General features: G+C 54.9%; 7 protein-coding genes across 7 annotated transcripts; 5 read left to right on the top strand and 2 right to left on the bottom strand.

The window, feature by feature from the left end:
- Window positions 1–1,804: 1,804 nt before the first annotated feature.
- Window positions 1,805–2,200, bottom strand: IE81DRAFT_281865 (hypothetical protein; the record flags this gene model as incomplete). Its single annotated transcript, XM_025511520.1, has 1 exon — window positions 1,805–2,200. A coding segment is annotated over one exon (396 nt), but the record flags the coding sequence as incomplete, so codon positions are not given.
- Window positions 2,201–3,451: 1,251 nt separating this feature from the next.
- IE81DRAFT_348474 (ribosomal protein S5 domain 2-like protein) lies at window positions 3,452–4,859 on the bottom strand (the record flags this gene model as incomplete). The annotated part of the gene is made up of 3 exons (XM_025516265.1): window positions 3,452–3,467; window positions 3,560–3,635; window positions 3,803–4,859. 3 exons carry the CDS (start codon window positions 4,857–4,859, stop codon window positions 3,452–3,454), a joined length of 1,149 nt encoding a protein of 382 aa, XP_025368482.1.
- Window positions 4,860–5,465: 606 nt separating this feature from the next.
- IE81DRAFT_292030 (tRNA specific adenosine deaminase) lies at window positions 5,466–6,318 on the top strand (the record flags this gene model as incomplete). The annotated part of the gene is made up of 4 exons (XM_025511933.1): window positions 5,466–5,606; window positions 5,721–5,974; window positions 6,052–6,155; window positions 6,224–6,318. The coding sequence occupies 4 exons, from the start codon at window positions 5,466–5,468 to the stop codon at window positions 6,316–6,318; spliced, it is 594 nt and encodes a 197-aa protein (XP_025368481.1).
- Window positions 6,319–8,164: 1,846 nt separating this feature from the next.
- Window positions 8,165–8,932, top strand: IE81DRAFT_180868 (hypothetical protein). The gene is made up of 2 exons (XM_025510702.1): window positions 8,165–8,751; window positions 8,828–8,932. Exon 1 carries the CDS (start codon window positions 8,259–8,261, stop codon window positions 8,721–8,723), a length of 465 nt encoding a protein of 154 aa, XP_025368480.1. The 5' UTR covers window positions 8,165–8,258; the 3' UTR covers window positions 8,724–8,751; window positions 8,828–8,932.
- Window positions 8,448–10,435, top strand: IE81DRAFT_180856 (concanavalin A-like lectin/glucanase). The gene is made up of 2 exons (XM_025510701.1): window positions 8,448–9,258; window positions 9,334–10,435. The coding sequence occupies exons 1-2, from the start codon at window positions 8,747–8,749 to the stop codon at window positions 10,250–10,252; spliced, it is 1,431 nt and encodes a 476-aa protein (XP_025368479.1). The 5' UTR covers window positions 8,448–8,746; the 3' UTR covers window positions 10,253–10,435.
- Window positions 10,436–11,584: 1,149 nt separating this feature from the next.
- On the top strand, window positions 11,585–13,759 carry IE81DRAFT_292060 (hypothetical protein; the record flags this gene model as incomplete). Its single annotated transcript, XM_025511935.1, has 1 exon — window positions 11,585–13,759. One exon carries the CDS (start codon window positions 11,585–11,587, stop codon window positions 13,757–13,759), a length of 2,175 nt encoding a protein of 724 aa, XP_025368478.1.
- A 1,106-nt stretch (window positions 13,760–14,865) lies between these two features.
- Window positions 14,866–15,773, top strand: IE81DRAFT_348470 (hypothetical protein; the record flags this gene model as incomplete). Its single annotated transcript, XM_025516264.1, has 2 exons — window positions 14,866–15,121; window positions 15,202–15,773. 2 exons carry the CDS (start codon window positions 14,866–14,868, stop codon window positions 15,771–15,773), a joined length of 828 nt encoding a protein of 275 aa, XP_025368477.1.
- Between the last annotated feature and the right edge of the window lie 814 nt (window positions 15,774–16,587).

The raw sequence follows: 16,587 nt of genomic DNA, 5'->3' as shown, positions 1-16,587 counted from the left end.
CATGCTGGATGCTTGCGCGCAGCATGGAGCAGCGGCTCTCGGCTTTGGCCTGCTGCTGCGTGCAGTGTCCGCGATCGCTCATTCCGTGCTCGACTCAGACTCACTCAATGAGTCAGAGAGAGAGAGAGTGAGTGAGTGAGTGAGTGAGTGAGTGTATTTCTGGCTGTGCTGGTGGGACGTTCGGAAATCAACAATTTTGAAATCAAAATCGTGAATGCGAATCAGAATGATGCTCGTTGCACCTGATCATCCGGATTGAGTCTTTGAGTATTGTGTGAGTGACGACTCGCGAGTCAGAGCTGCTGCTGCTAGCTGCTGCCAGCTGCTTTGCATCGGTCTAATTGACCTCATCTTCTTCATCCTTCATCTCTTTCACACGTTCAGACATGAGTGCACACTTGATGTGTGACGCTACACTCTCACATGCGGGACTTTGAGAATTTTTGAGTGTGCAATGAAATTGCAGCAACGAAGCTCGCGTGGACTTGCCAGCTCAGACATCACAAGTCTTGTGTTCTTCATTTGCAAGCCTCATCTATTCATACGCGCTGCGCTGCCGACGCTTACTTGATCGATCAGTAAGCGGCAGATCAGCAGCTCAGCAGCATTGAGCAGTTGGGCATTCAGCAGTCAGGAATATCGAGGAGCATGTGCGCGTTGAGAGCACAAAGACGCACCGAAAGCAAGGATGAAATGAAACCCTGAATATGCGCAGACCAAAGTCAATTTGCGAGCATGCAACACACGTCTCGCTCAGCGAGTAGACACGATGATAATCAAGTCTCGGAGGATCTCAATCAATTCGTTTGTCGATTTGGACTCCCCTTGATGGATTTGTCGCCTGACTGCTGTATTCCCCTGCTCCAATAAGCAAACATCAAGCAGCAGCAAGACGCCCCACCGTGACCGTGCGCGAATGTGCGGCTGTTGCCAGTCATGCAGCCAGCCAACTAGACGAAGATCCACTAACAGCCGCTTCACGTGCGATTCATCTACTCGCGGCTTGATAAAGTGCTCTAGCGAAAGCCTCGAATGGTCAATCAAGAAATCGTTGGTCTCGCATCAGCGACCACGTCGAGTTGCCATCGAATCGATCAATCAAATCGAATCGAATGCAAGGCTCCGAATCTTGAATGCATGCGAGCGCGGATATACGTTAAAGCACATGGCTGGCCTCAATCTAGTCAGACGGCGCATATGTATGGATATACGAGACGCCCAATGGATGGATGGATGGAGGGATGCAGCGCAGACACCAACGCAAGCAAGTGCGTCGTTTTCGCAACGCGTACGACTCACTGACTATCGGATCCCTGATTCGTGCGAGTCTCGTTGCAAACAGGATGAATTTCACGGAGATCGGAATCCGAAAGGAAAGGTTTGCCGCGTGTAGGAGAGTTGTGTTTGGTGGAGCGCGATTGCGAAAGAGGGGGGCGCGCTCTTGATGGAGAGAGAGTGTCGTGAAGTGTTGTGCAATTTCACCACGAAGCCATGCAGCAAGGCGCCAAGTAACGTGCAGTCTGCAAAGTCAGAATGGGGTTTCAATGGCGCGCGACGATGCTGTCCGATGCCCACGTGAAGGTTCCTGTGCCTTGCCTGGGAAAGGGCACCGATCGCATGTCCACCAGCTCACTGACCACGGCAGCAATGTGGTCAGCTATACAGCGACCAGATCGCGACAACAGCTCTCCGACATGCTCTCCTGCCGCGCTCCTGGCCAGCATTGCCTAGTCGATTGGCAGCGCGTCCAATACTACTAGTACTACTACCAGATAAAAGGCAGCATTCTCCAGCGTCTTGCCAAGTACTCGTCGTACTCTTTGCCAAAGTGCTTTCTGAGCATGTTCTCTTCGTCGGGTACGCGAAGCAAGACCAAGGTGTAGGCGGACCAGATGCCTGCGAGCGCTTGCAAGGTCAAGAGGGACCTGACTACAGAGTGAGGACTCGTGCTCGCCAAGATGCCGGGCAGCGCTTCGGATGCTTCCTTGCTCAGCAAGCTCAGCAAAACGTTGAAAGGTCCAGCTAGCGAACCTATGACTCCCACATTGCAAAGAAAGATGCCAAAGTAAGAAGGATGGGCCAAGTATCTGTACGGTCCCTTTTTGATCAGCTTTTGGTCGGATTTGATGTCGAGTCGGAAAGTAAAGTACTTGTTTAGCGTCTTGTAGCACCAGTAGCGCAACGTGCCGCCCAGTATGATGCTCGTGTAGAGGAGCATGTTGATGCGGACGAGCTGCTCGGATGGGGCGCTCTTTGACAATACGTCAGACTGCTTATCAATGTGGAGCTTGAAGAGATAGACGGCTTGAGCAGCAGCGCTAAAAGGCGTCACTTTGAAATTGATGCTCGGCGATCCGATCTTTTGGTTCTGCCTTGACCTCTGGCTTCGCCTTCTTGTTGGCCTCGTCACTACCGTCGCTCCTACCGCTCGAGGGATCTCGAAAGGACACGTGAATTGCTGCGCTGCATAGCGATGCCAATATGGCGCCACTCAAGTACAGGCTCGTCATTATCTTCTAGCTTGGCCTTGTCGAATGATACGATGGCCCTGTCTGCTAGGTACGCAATTGGTGGCGGCAGGCTGACCTTTGGGTGGAGATGACGCGTGTCCGAGGGAGCAAAAGACGCATCAATAAGGGGCGCGTACATCACTGGCTTTTAACTCTCACCTCATCAAGGCAAAAGCCACTCACTTTCGCAGCCAAGGGCCGTTATGATCTTGATTGGCGCAAGAGTTGAAGCGCGCAATGATGCGCGACAAGCAAGACCAGCAGTCAAAGTACGTTGCGCCCTCCTCATTTGGCGCCTCGCCTCGCCTCGCCTCGCCTCGCCTCGCACAGCGCCTCCTCGCGATCGCAATCGTTGAACTAATTGAGCAGACGAGAGAGCTAGATCAGCGCGCCTTCCGGGCCGAAATTGCGGTCTCGGCGGCGGCAACAGACATTGAGACGACGGCCGAGCACGTCCGATGATGATCCCTTGCCAGCGCAGTGGGGATCAAGGTGATAGCGGCAGAAACACTCACACTTCATCCCTAACGCGACCTCCATTTCTCTGGCCGCGCCAAGAGGATCAAAGTGAGCGCGAGCCGGGCCGAGCGTGCGAGCACGCCCTCTCAAGATCGGACATCGTCGACCCAGTGCGTGGAGAATGTATATATTCAGGGATGGCGAACGCCTCTTGTGATTCATGTCGCAACTACGAAAGAGGTGCGCCGTTCATGCTCACGAATGTGGATGCTTGCTAGCAATACGAGGTTGCGCGCTAGCGCAACACATGACTAAGCCGCATTCCTTCTCCAGCCGAAACCATTTCGAAGTGCTGCGAATCGCATGTATTGACCACTTCGACAGAAGACGCCGCACAGCTGTCCAGAGAGTATAGAGCAAGCCGAGCCAGTGGATTAGTGTTTGCGCATGCGCGCAGGCTGCCTCCGGAAAGCCAAAATAGCTCAACGCTTGACCCAGCTGTAGTGAGCAAGGAGGAATCCAATCAGTTTCGTGAACATCTCCACTAGCGGCAACGGTCACACCTCCGTGACAGGCAAAGCAAGACTCACGTGTATGCCTTTCTGGCCTTGGCCAAACCAGTCTTCTTCCTTTCCACGACACGAGGATCCCTGTGGACGATGCCATCTGAAAGCAGAGCGATTGAGCGCAAAAGCAATTGTCAGTCGCTGCTCGACGAGGACGAGAGTGCGCAAATTGACGCCACGTGCGCCGTCGCCAACTCGAATCGGCTGGACGCAGGCTGGAGAGCTGGCGCAACTAGGGGTACGTTGCTGCTTAAGCGCTCGACTCACCTTTATGAAGCAGCTTGGCCAGTTCTTTCACCTTTGTGGCATCTCCCGTCAACCGCGCTTGTTCCTTGTACCACTCTAGTAAGCAATTGGCGATTCCATGAGCTACTGCGCCTGCCTGCCCAGACGAACCACCTCCCCTGCTGATGGCAAAGACATTGAAGGCTCCCAGCGCAGAGGCCAATCGCAAGGGATAGATGACGGATTCTCTGTGAATCGGATTGGTGAACATGTGGGATAGCGGTCGATTGTTGATTTGAATCGAGAGCGGGTCCAACGCAGGCTTTGGCGAAGCGGCAGATTGCGCAGAGCCGCTTGCACCAGCAGTCTCTGTCTCCGCCTCTGTCTTGACCGGAATGATCCAGACTCTTGCGCTCGCATCCTTTCTTCTTCCTCTAGCGTAAGCCCTACCCAGTTCGTCCACATGACTTGAAGCCCGTGTAACCTCCGGCCTATCAAGCGTCTCCGCGACAGCAGCCGCCTGGTCCTTCCTGACAAACTTCTGCAGCGTCTTGCCCACCTTGTCGGCCAAGTACTGATGTTCGTGTCCATGCTGACCACTGGCAAAGTGAGACTGCAAAAGCTGAGACCATCTGCCCAGGGTAGTCAGGAGGTCGGTGAGATTCCTATACTCTGAAGCTTTGAGCGGACGAGTGAGCGCATTGCTCAGATCCGTCCTGGTCAACCATCTCGTTCCAGAAGATGGTGGAGGAGTCGAATGAGGTTCTACCAGAAAAGTCTGCTGCAAAGCTCTCTTGGATTGTCGAATGAGGTCTTCGAGATTGAGCACCGCATCGATGTACTGCGGTCGACCTGTGAAGTGGGAAGGAGAGACGGGTTTGAGCCTGGCGGGTGGCAAGGTAGCTTCGCGAGGTCCTGCGCGTGCCAGAGAAGCAGGAATGTGTTTGATCTGCCCATCTTCAGACGCTCCCCTTGTGGCGGTGGAGGATGAAGCTGTTGATGCTGCTCGACGAGCGTATGCTGCGCTCCGACCTAGCGCGCAAGGACGAGCGACACCCGCTTGTCTGAAGGCCTGCAGCGCCCGAGCGGAATTGCTCATGTTGGCAGAGCGCATCGATCGGCAAAGAGGCGATCGGCGTGCGAGCGGTGACAGCGGAATGGCGAAGTGAGACTATGAGGGAAATTGTTCAGCTCACGACTCTTGACTCTTGCCCTTTGGAAGGTGCGTCGTGATAAATCGTAAGCGTTTAGAGAAGGATGAGCGCAGTAGACCGCGCGCCGGGGTGGCCATCTCGTGCGAGAACCAAATCCTCGTGCGCGCTATCGTAATCACGTGATTGTGCTTTTTTTTTTTTTCCCGCCCGGGCGGTGCAAGCGCTCATGAGACTCTTCTGACTTGCGAATGACTTCAGGTGAGGACCACGAACGACCATTTTTTTAAAGGCCTTTCGTTAGGAGCTGCGTCCAAGGCCTCCACTCACACTTGTCAGTGACCCAACGATTCACCACCGCACAAGAGCATACAGGCATCTTCTCACCATTTGCAAGCATGACTCTTCCGTGCGCAAGCGTCGAAGCCGGCGACTCGAGCAGCAGGAGCATCAGCATCAGCAACCATCCGGTTCCACCACCACCTGTCCACGTGACTCGACAGTCCATCCCGCCTTCCAGAGCTGACTACACGCCGCCATCGGAGCAGGAGGAGATGGATCTGCATTGGATGAGGGAGGCTCTGATCATGGCAGATGAAGCCTTCGATGCGCAGGAAGTGCCCATTGGAAGCATCTTTGTCAGAGAGGGGAAAGTGATTGCGAGAGCTAGGAATCGGACGAACGAGCTGATGAATGTGAGTGCAGTAGCAGCGCAAGGAGCACTTCATGACTGGCAACAATACTCAAAGTGCATTCACGCCGTGCTTGAGCTTCGCTGATCTTCTCCCTGTCTCAACTGGTCACGACAGGCCACCCGGCACGCCGAACTCGAGGCCATCGACTACATTCTCTCACTCTACCCGCCTTCTTCTCCTTCATTTGCAACGCACCCTCATCGCTCCCTCACCGACAATCCGTTCAAAGAGACGACGCTATACGTGACCGTAGAGCCTTGCATCATGTGTTCAAGTGCGCTCAGACAGGTCGGCATCAAGCGAGTCGTCTTTGGAGCTGGCAATGAGCGATTTGGAGGATGCGGAAGCGTAGTCGGCTGTCACAAGGAGTTAGTTCAGAAGCCAAATCATCCGTCGATAGGCGCGGTGACGATCACATGCTAATGACTTTGCGCCCTCGTATCAGCCCTGCACTGGTCAACTCACCGCCATTCGTGGCCGTTGGAGGCTACTACCGCGAAGAAGCCATCATGCTATTGAGGAAATTCTACCTCACCGAGAACGTCAATGGTGAGTCGTGCTGTGGTTCGTTGCGCTTGCGCTAAGCGCTGAACAAATGTATGCGCTTGCGTTTGCAGCGCCGAATCCTAAATCGAAAGCCAATCGGATCCTCAAGACGAAGTTCCAACGTAAGTCCAGTGCAACAACTTGGCATTGTCCCTTGCAAGAATAAGCAGCTCACATCAACGCTGCGCATTGCCGCCCTCCGTCGTACAGCTCCTGGCGTGTCGATGCACGGTCCTCAGGGTCCTCCAACCAGGCGTGGCATTCAGCGTAATCTGGTGGCTACCAGATCCGTCTATAACAGCAGCAATGCGAGCTCCACGAGCGAGGATCTGAGGGCATCAGTGCTTGCGGACGGGGAAGACCCGTCTGTGCACGAGCAGCAGGAGCGTGATGCCGGTTTCATCGATGGAATGCGCACGCAGGAGAACATCAATGGAACGGATCTTAGGGTAGCGGATAGGTGAGCGCAAGCGAGCTACAAGAGCATCGCTCCGAATGCGCGAAAGGTAGCAAGGCCAGGCCTGTCACCCTCGCCGGTCCTTCTCGAGACGATGAAACAACCACCATGGTCTTCTTTCGCCTACGTCTGCATCTATTGCGTGGTCTTCCCAATCAAGTCGCCATATATCACCACCTTATGCTCGGTCATGAGCCACCACACCGGATCGAAAGGGCACCTCGCCGAGGAGGGATGTGAGCACTTTGTGCGCTGCTCACATCCTGATTAGTTCCTTCCGGCTTGCCATGGCGGCAACCTCGTTCGGCTCAGATGCCGCACGGGAAGAAGCACGTATGCAGAGCAGCACTCATTCACGTAGATCCGAATAAGCGGCCCGCTGCACCTGTAGATCACCTCGGCTATCCATCGATTTCCTCAAATCCTCAGGAGGCACGATGTTCGATTGCGTTCTGTGCGCATCGTCGAACCCGGTGTAAGTGTGTCCCGATGACTGCAACCCCATCTTGATCATCCGTACCGCGAAAGAGATCGCGATGAGACGATCGGATGGAGCAGGCTGATTTCGGCATGCGGAGGTGCAAGAAGCTAGCCATGGTGATGGAATCCACTTCAGCTTCCTGAGCGGTGCCCATTTGTGATCAGCACACACGCCTGCGAATTCCGGAAGTCCCATGCTGGTCGCAGCTTGTCGAGAGGATAGGGTGCTCGCCATGAAGTGCGTTTACTGCCAGCTCTCACGTATGCGACCAAATTCCGCGTTCCAGAATCAGACCGTCTCCACCCCTGCTGCCGTGCGCCACATCCTGCAGTCTCGACCACAATTCTGACCGCCCTCGCTCTACTGCCCAGGTCATCCTTACCAGGGGCCGGCGGAACCGATCGGCTGCGCCAATGCTCGCCTCTTTTGCATGACTGCACCTCTTGCAGTCTCAATCTGCGGTGCTGTCTGCACAGCGACATTGCTTACGCGTGATGCGCGTCTCCAGCATGTACGGGTGATATGTCTGTCTTCCTCGACGAGATACGTCGTTGGCACCTCTGGTGGGAAACATCATCAATCGCAAGGACGGATGCTTGCGAACATCATCAATCGCAAGGACGGTGACACGTTTCGAATTCGCGTGAACGCGCATCCCTCATCTGGCATCAATTCTGACCCGAAAGCTACGATGTAGCCCTGCCGATCCCTTCAAGCCGCATCGCGTTCCCGGAAGGAGGGTTGGAAAGCTCACGCCGCACGCAGAGTCGGTCTCGGTGCAACAAAGTGGCTGTCCAACATTTACTGTTCGCTTGGGGACAGTCTGCACTGTGCGCTGCCAAAGGCACACCAGGCACGCATTGGTGATTGCGACTGCATAGCCGGAGCCGGTACGACAGCTGGTGATGGCGTTCGCGTAGTCGCCGCCCTTCGTCAGCGCGCCGCGGTGACGTAAAATTGCGCGCGTTCTGCGTGCCATCCTTCTCCAGCATGCGCCAGGCCGTTGCAAGGCCGAAGCGATATTTACGCCTACCGAAGTTGCACGGAATCTTTAGCATCACCCAACAATTAAGAATTGAAATCCGGGGCGATATACTGGGCAATCGATCGAGTAATCACGAATACGAATGTGAACACCGGGCTCAGTCAGGCCGGGTCCGCCGTCGCTATGCAACTTCCGCGCGCAGAAGCGCAATGGGAGAGGAAAGCGCTTACTGCGATGCCACGTAACCCGCGATCACTGCCGGCGAGCAAGCGACCGTCGATGGAAAGCGTCTCATGTCTTCGTGCACCTTGGTTGACAGTCACTCCAACGCCAATGCGTTCGTACGTGCTCAAGGACACCTCGGTTCAGCAGGCCATTCGCCCCTGTCTACGTTTTTCTGTGGGCATCAGCCATTCACGGCTGGTGGTGCAGTCGACCTGCGCCCGCCTTCTGCTTGCGATGCTCCCTGTGCATGCAAGTGGCGACCACCACGGCGGTGCAGAGCACGTCCATGATGCGGTAGAGGTACCCGCTGAAGTCGCAAGTGAAAAGGTACAAATACTTGCCCCGACCACCCTCCCTTCTGCTAGTTGTCCGTCATCAGCACCAAGTCGTGCACAACGCTCTCTAGACTCAATAGATCGATAGCTCTCGGTCTCTACTCGCCCAACATGAAGCAAGTATCCTCGTTCGCAGCCATTGCAGCTGCTCTCACACTCTCTTTCGCCTCGTTGACCGAGGCGCTCCCCCAGCCTCAAGGCGCTGACCAGACCACTACCGCCAGCGGCGCTGATGGCAAGAAGATCTGTGAGCGATACGGCAAGACTACTTGGGGCGACTACACTCTCAACAACAATTTGTGGGGACAAGATCAAGGCTCAGGTCAACAGTGCACCACCGTTGGCGACCAGAAGAGCAATGCGTGGTCTACCAACTGGAAGTGGGACGGCGACAAGACCAAAGTCAAGTCGTACGCCAACTTGCAAATCATGCCTAAAGGTCTCAAGCTTTCGGACATCGTATCCTTGCAGACATCGTGGGAGTTTGAGACCAAGGCTACTGGCAACTACGACGTCGCCTACGACCTTTTCACCTCTCCCAAAGACGGTGGGCCAGATCAGCAAAATCAAAACGAGATCATGATCTGGCTCGAACGTGCTGGTGGTGCAAATCCCATTGCGTCGTGAGTGTTTGGATAGTCCGCCCAAATCCGACATAGTACGACACTGACAGCTAACGCGCGTCATCACTTCTGCAGCGCATACACTGCCGATGGCGCCACTCCCGAAGGCAAGATCGAGCTGGCGGGCCAGACGTGGAACTACTTCAAGGGCCAGAGCAACGGCATGACCACGTTCTCATTCCTCCCTCCGGCCAACGTCAAGAGCTTCAACGGCGACGTCAACGACTTCATCAAGTGGCTGGTGGAACAGAAGTTGATGGATGGCAATCAGTACCTCACCAACTTTGCAGCGGGTATCGAGCCGTACGTCGGCGAGGGCACCTTCACCACGACCTCTTACAAGGCTAGCCTCAAGAGCAGCTCACAAACGCTGGGCGATGCTGATGCTGGTGTTGCCGGTGGCTCTGCCAAGAAGGCCGCAGCGGCCCCTGGCAAGACTAAGGGCAGCGACACGACTACGACGCCCACCACGACGCCAAGTGACGCTCCGACCACGTCGACTGGAAACGCTGGAAATGGCAACGCTGGTACTGGTGCGGGCAACTCTGGCACTGGTGAGGCCAACGCTGGCACCGGTGGGGGCAACACTGGCACCGGTGGGGGCAACACTGGCACCGGTGGGGGCAACACTGGCACCGACACTAGCACCGGCAAGGGTGGCAGCACAAACACAAACCCGAACTCCAACTCTGGCTCAAATTCGAACAACAACAGCCACAACAACAACACCGATAGCGCACCCAACAAGAAGGTCAAGCCCGACTCCACCACGTCTGGCGCTCTTGGTGGCTCTAACAACCCCACGGACAAAGGTGAGACAAAGCCCAAGTCCACGACGACAGAGCCACAGTGCAAGCGGCGCGTGCACCACAAGAGAGCTCCCGAGCTCGCACGCCGATCGATGGAGCCTTGGCAAGCGACTACTGCGTCGAGGGGGCTCGTGCGTCGATCCGAGGCTGGTCCTAATCGATTGGACCGAGAGTCCGAGTGCTGATCAGAGCAACAGGTGCCCGAATGCGAACCTTTTCTCGGTGCGATACGAGTCGCACAATTCAACGTTCCCGAGACCTTTTCCAAACCGACTTTGAAAATTCTGTACCTCGTATTCCTTGAACCGATCGTTGACGCGAAGCGAAACAATTCCCTCCCTTTCTCCTCTCTGCATCTCAGAGAAGCTCTGGGATCAGCTCATGGGGTACCTCAACTCGATCAAGTTTGACAAGGATCACTGATCGAAAGAAGACATCAACTCCATCATCGCTGGACGCCTCTGGATACAGGCTCTCGCGCTACTAGCTGGCCCTAGATCGTCGCACCTCTACTCCACCTGTAGCAAGAAAGGAGCTTTTGAGAAGCCTTCCTAGGGAATCGACGTTTGTTCATCAGCTTGCGTATGACCGTGTGAGCTTCCTTGAATCAAGTTCGTGAGTCGGTGACTTGCGCCGTCGAAGGAGAAGGGACAAGCGTGGGTGGACGTAGGACAGAACGATCTTTGCCAGTCATGATTAGAAATTGGTGATTTGGGCGAGAACCCGAGCAGCGCACGCATCAAACGCACGCTGGGATCGAGTCACCTGCTTTCTGCACCTTCGAGTCATCACACGCGCGGGATTTTTGATGATAGTGATGCATCACGTGGGTGTGCGCGCGTCATCCCGCGCGGCCTGTGGGCGAAACGCCCGTACTTTCTTTGTGGCAACCGCGCTTCACGACCCTCATTATGCACTGCCCGTGACTACCACCACAGCGATGCGTCAGGAGAAAGTCTTCGGCTCTTGACTCGAAGCATTCCAAGTCATGTCACAGTCACTAAGATGCAGTGTGTGCGTGCGAAAGGGCAGATATTTCGCAAGCAAAGTTATAAAGGGGGCTGCAATGGGAAGTGGATTCGATGGGGAAATGGGATACTTTCACCTTTCTAAGGCAAGCCAAGCCTGAAGCGACAACCCACAAGTAATCTCTCCGCTCAGCGTAACACGTCATGTTCGAACTCGTCGAAACTTCCCACGCGTTGGAACTGCGCGAAGGCGCAGTCGTGCTGCCGTTTGAGTGGACGCCCGAAGGGACGTCGACGTATGACGATTACATCATCCTCCTCGAGCCCCACGAGCTCGAGCACCTTCACTATCCACCAGTGCAAGACCTTCACGTGGACTCTCGAAACATCTTTTTCATCACCATGCCCGATTGGCAGGCGCACACAGTCATCTGGAATCACGCCGACTCGTGGCGAAAGGATCACGGCTTGGCGAGCAAAAGCTACCGCGCAGAGAATTTGGCCAAAGAAGCCTTAAGCCCCGTTGAGCTACTTGCTCGTAAGGACACCATGGCGACCTTGCTCCAATCAGCATCACAATTTGGAGTGCGTGCGCTGGATCATCTCTTCCTTGCACTGCATGCCACGCCGGAAAGCTCTGCGGTGGTAGCAGAGAGAATGATAGTGGACTTTCCCCACTCTTTCAGGGGCTTCCTGAGAATGGCTGCGGCGTATGAAGCCTCGAATCCAAAAGTCGCATGTCTGGCTTTGGCGCAAGCGTGCAAGACAAATGCGGAACTAGTTCCCAAAGTTGCAAAACGACTTGGCACTTTGCGTAATCAAGTGTCGTACGGACCGACGGTGACGCTTGAAGAGCTCGAGTCCATTCCGCTTCCTATCCGGGACCAACTGCTTGGAAGCTGGCCTGCGCAGCTCGATGAGGTCATGTCATCCACGCTTTGGACGGCTTGCACACAGTCACGCAACCGTTCGCACTTTGGCACGTATGGCATTCCGCGCTTCTTTTCCTGGGTCTACCCGGGACGCATAGCAGGAATGTCGACTCCACGCAACGCGCAAGACATCGACGCCCTGGTCGACATGGGTTTCGATCACGTCTTGTCGCTCGCAGCAGAGTCCCCACTGGATCCAGCCTGGTTTCGCTTCAAGGCGATCAAGCACGTGTTTGTGCCACTGGAGAATTATGGACACCCGACGCTTGAAGAGATGGACAGCATCCTCGAGCTAATTGAGCAGAGCGGAACTTGGCTCATTCACTGTGGAGGAGGAGTGGGCCGCGCAGGCACGATTCTTGCATGCCTAATTTCGATATTCGGCAGAGGAGACGAGGAGAAGATGGGCTATCCTTTGCTGGATGCAGGCGCTGCTATCTCGCTCCTTCGATCGATGAGACCGAGATCACTGGAGAGCGAGAGTCAAGAACGCTTCGTGTCCGCCTATGTTTCGCATCGATGGAGATGTGCTGGCGCAACGAAATTGCCAGAACCCATGTCGTCGCTCAGAGTGGAGCGCTCTCTCAGTAGCAAAGCACCTCTGGACGATTTGTCTGTGCCGACAATCATCGTGATGGTCGGACTGCCCGGATCTGGAAAGAGCTGGCTAGCTGCAGCCATAGCGAAGCGACGTGGAGATACGGAAATAATTAGCCAAGACACTGACGGCCGAGCAGCTTGCGAACGATCGATGGGCATGAAGCAAAGAGACGGCGTACTCGTCATTCTTGACCGCTGCAATCCTCGGCAAGATGATCGCTCGTCGTGGCTTGCCCTGATGATATCTACGCGAAGGAAGATTGCAGTCTTCTTCGACATTGACGCGGCTCTCTGCAAGCAGCGCATGGATAGGCGGCTAGGACACCCGATCATTCGCGCAGGCAGAGGGTACAACGCGCTGGACCAGATGCAACGCGACATGCGCCTACCCTCCTTATCAGAGGGTTTCGATGCGTTATTGACCGTCACTAGTATGCACGCAGCCAAAGAGGCGCTTCGAGTACTGAGTCCGAGCCCGAAGCTGCTAAAATTCCCTCGCACCCCGCACTTGTTCAACACTGGCGCTGCTACGCACGACGACCTCACGTGCGAAGACATCGGAAGCTCCATCACTGGGAACATCGTAGTGGAGGAAAAGATTGACGGAGCCAATTTGGGTCTGTCTCTCGATGCCGACGGCATCATCCGCTGCCAGAACCGAAGTCACTGGATCAGCTCTGCGGATCACAAGCAGTTCAAGCCGTTGGACGGATGGATAGAAGCGCATCGCGATGCGGTGTACAAATTACTTGCCAGAGACAGCCAATTTTTGGAACGCTTCATCTTGTATGGAGAGTGGATGGTTGCCAAGCACTCCGTATACTACGACCGCCTGCCCTCGCACTTTGTCGCATTCGACCTCTACGACAGGTTGACACAGCGATTCTGTTCCAGGTCGGCGCTCGCAACAGCGTTGCGAGGAACAGCTATTGCACACGTGCCTCTTGTCTTGCAGACCTCGCACGTCACGCGAGAACGTCTGCTGTCACTCTGTCAAGAGCAGAGCCTCTTTAGTACCGAAAGGCGAGAGGGAGTGTACCTGCGTTTTGAGGACGACGAGCATCGATACACTATCAAGAGGGCAAAGGTGGTTCGATCGGACTTTATCGCAGGCAATGAGCACTGGTCCAAGAGCATCTTTACTCCGAACGTCATTGCGGATGGCCATGTCGTCGAAGCAGGCGATCGATGATGTGCTTTGTGGCAAGCCTTCTTGCCCTTGAATGGGGGCTCCGGCGTCCACGACTTTGCCGCCTTTGGTGTGCCGACTGTGCGGCGCACGATCACGCGGTCGCACTGATATTCGGCGTCGAACGTGGAGGTGATGTTTCGACACAGCCAGCATATTGTAGAACGGTATGGAGCCCCAAGGAAGCGATTGGTACCCTGCTTCATGAACACCATTCATTCCGATCGATTGCGCATTCGATCAGCAAAAGCAAAAGCAGACCCTATCCATCATAAATTCAGAGTCAATGCACGCTTTGGCGTTTGGGAGCGCGGCACGGGCTGAAATCGAGCACGCGGTTAGACGCCATCCTGCATAAGTGTTCGGGGGCGGGATGTCAGTCAGAGTCAAGAGTCGTGCAGGGCGCGGGCGCGCCGCATTCTGCCGGGCACCGTGTTCTCGGCGTCACGCTAAACGTGCACGGGCAAACCTCGTCAAAATTCGCCGTGCGGTTTGAAGCTGCAGCGCGAACCTTGCTGTGCACACCCCAGCCAGTAGTTTGTGCGGGTCCTCATGATGGAGTCACAGCAGTGTTCAAGTCAAAATTTGCAGGTTTGCTTTCACCGGCAATCCTCCAGTGCACACTCGAATCGTGAATGTCATTCTCAAATCGGTCACTTGTGGCAAGAAATTCTCCGACCGCGTGGTCCTTGCAGGATTGGCGTCGAGAACCTTTGCGGGGTCTGGCAGGGGACGAACGCGGGGAAGCTCGCGAATTGCATGATACAGTTCTGGCAAAGAGTCGGCTACCGCGACCCGGCGTATTGGACTCGAACTCGAATGTGAACGTCGCTTGGAGGTATAAGAGAGCGACGATCGCCCACGATTTCCAATTTGATCATCTTCTCCACGGACTGGTTCCTCACTAAGATTCTTCCTGCCTTTCTTTTCTATTGCTCTCATTGCGCCCTTCGCTCCACTGGTAAGTTTTTGACGGGTGGTCTCTTTCACGTCCAAGCTGAGTGCTGCTCACAATGGCGCGTACCTCTGTACCCAGGCTGGAACGAATCGTTGTTTAGTCCCTTGTAATCCTCATCTTGACCAACCTTGCACTCATCCCATCGCCCGCCATGCACTCTCACGCTCTTCTTTCTCTCGGCCTGCTTGTAGCAAGCAGTGCCGCTACCCTAGCACTGCCGGTACCGACGACGACTGGTCAAGTCCGAGGCTCGCTCCAAGCTCGTGATGGAGCCAAGGGCAAAGTTTCGACCTCATGGAATTGGGACAAACCGCAACGTCGCGCCGACAAACCAAAAGTGTCGGTCGCGTGGAACTGGGACACGCCTCATGCGCGAGATGCGATCAACGAGCTGGTGTATGCTACTCGTAAGTGTACTTGCCAGGTGCCTTCGATTTGCGCCACGCTTTTGCTGATTTCACGTTCACATTGATTTGGTAACATGCAGGCGACACACCTGGTCAGCTCGACCGTCGGCTGGGCGCGCACATGGCTGAAGGAGCGAAGGCTGCAGCTGATGGAGCACGCCCCGTTCAGCAAATCACAAACAATGACTATGGCGACAATTATGGCAACGTCGAGGGAAATGTCCACAATGGCGACAGTCTCAACAATCCGCCTGCCAATCATCACAGGCGCGACACGATCAGCAACAACTATGGAGATGCCTACGGCACTGTTCAAGGCGGTGTACACAACGGAGATACATTCGAAAATTCTCCCTTTTCCTCATCACACCGCACCGGCGTCAAGGCGAGGGACAACATTTCCAACAACTACGGAGATGCCTACGGCACCGTTCAAGGCGGTGTCCACAACGGAGACACATTCGAGAATTCTCCTTTTTCCTCATCGCAACGTACCGGCATCAAGTCGAGGGACAACATTTCCAACAACTATGGAGATGCCTACGGCGCTGTTCAAGGGGATGTTCACAATGGCGATACTTTCGAGGACTCACCTGGCTCTCAATCTCATCGCGAAGGCATCAAGGGGAGAGACAACGTCAGGTACGATTAAGGCAACGCGTGCAAGGGTCCAAGGCAGCGTACGCAATGGCCACACGCCCGACAACTCGCCGCTGTCCGAGTCCAACCCACACTGCAGCAATGCAATGAGAGTGAAAGAGGTCATTCGCGAACACAAGGCTAGCGTGCTGCTTTGAGGCGTGAACGAACCCAAGAGTCGACCATGGAGGTACCTGTGAGCTCGAACACGGAAGCAGCAGAACTACCTCGCTGCCGCTCACGCCTGCGCTCGTAATTATAGTGCAGGCTGCGGAGTCATCTTCGTGGCCGTCGATGCGACGTGGCTGAATTGCAGAATCTAAGTCCGGATCGCAAATTGAAGCGAAAACAAGGGCCGTAGTCCAAATGATTACATTTTGAGTCATCGATCCGACGTAAGGAGTCTTGATCCTGAGTTGAAGTGCTTGAGTCAAGAAGTCAAGAGCGCGAACTCACGACACTACTACCACTAGTATCTACGGCCATGCAACTTGGATTCAGTCACAAATTTCGCATCAGAATCTTTGAATCTTGACACTCATCAGACTCAAGGACTCCAGAATTATAAGCAAATTTATGACTTGTGTATCAAGAATCAAGAATCACCCGTCAAGAATGGCTGTGTGAACATCACGTGACTGCAACTGCTAAGGGACCCTGCACCCTTCAAACATCCGCTGGGTCAGGGTCTGAATCTTGCGGGCATAAGGCGCCCGCATATATGTGTCCTGCGCGCTCTTCCGAACTTCCATCACAAGGGCATTCACCCTTCATGTAGCCTTGAGCAGGTACCGCAATCACAGATCGTGAATCACAAATACAGCAAG

Source organism: Ceraceosorus guamensis, assembly GCF_003144195.1.
Source record: "Ceraceosorus guamensis strain MCA 4658 unplaced genomic scaffold IE81scaffold_45, whole genome shotgun sequence".
NCBI classification, from domain to species: Eukaryota; Fungi; Basidiomycota; class Exobasidiomycetes; order Ceraceosorales; family Ceraceosoraceae; genus Ceraceosorus; species Ceraceosorus guamensis.
The sequence above is the reverse complement of the archived record's forward strand: the minus strand, read 5'-3'. Positions and strand labels throughout refer to the sequence as shown.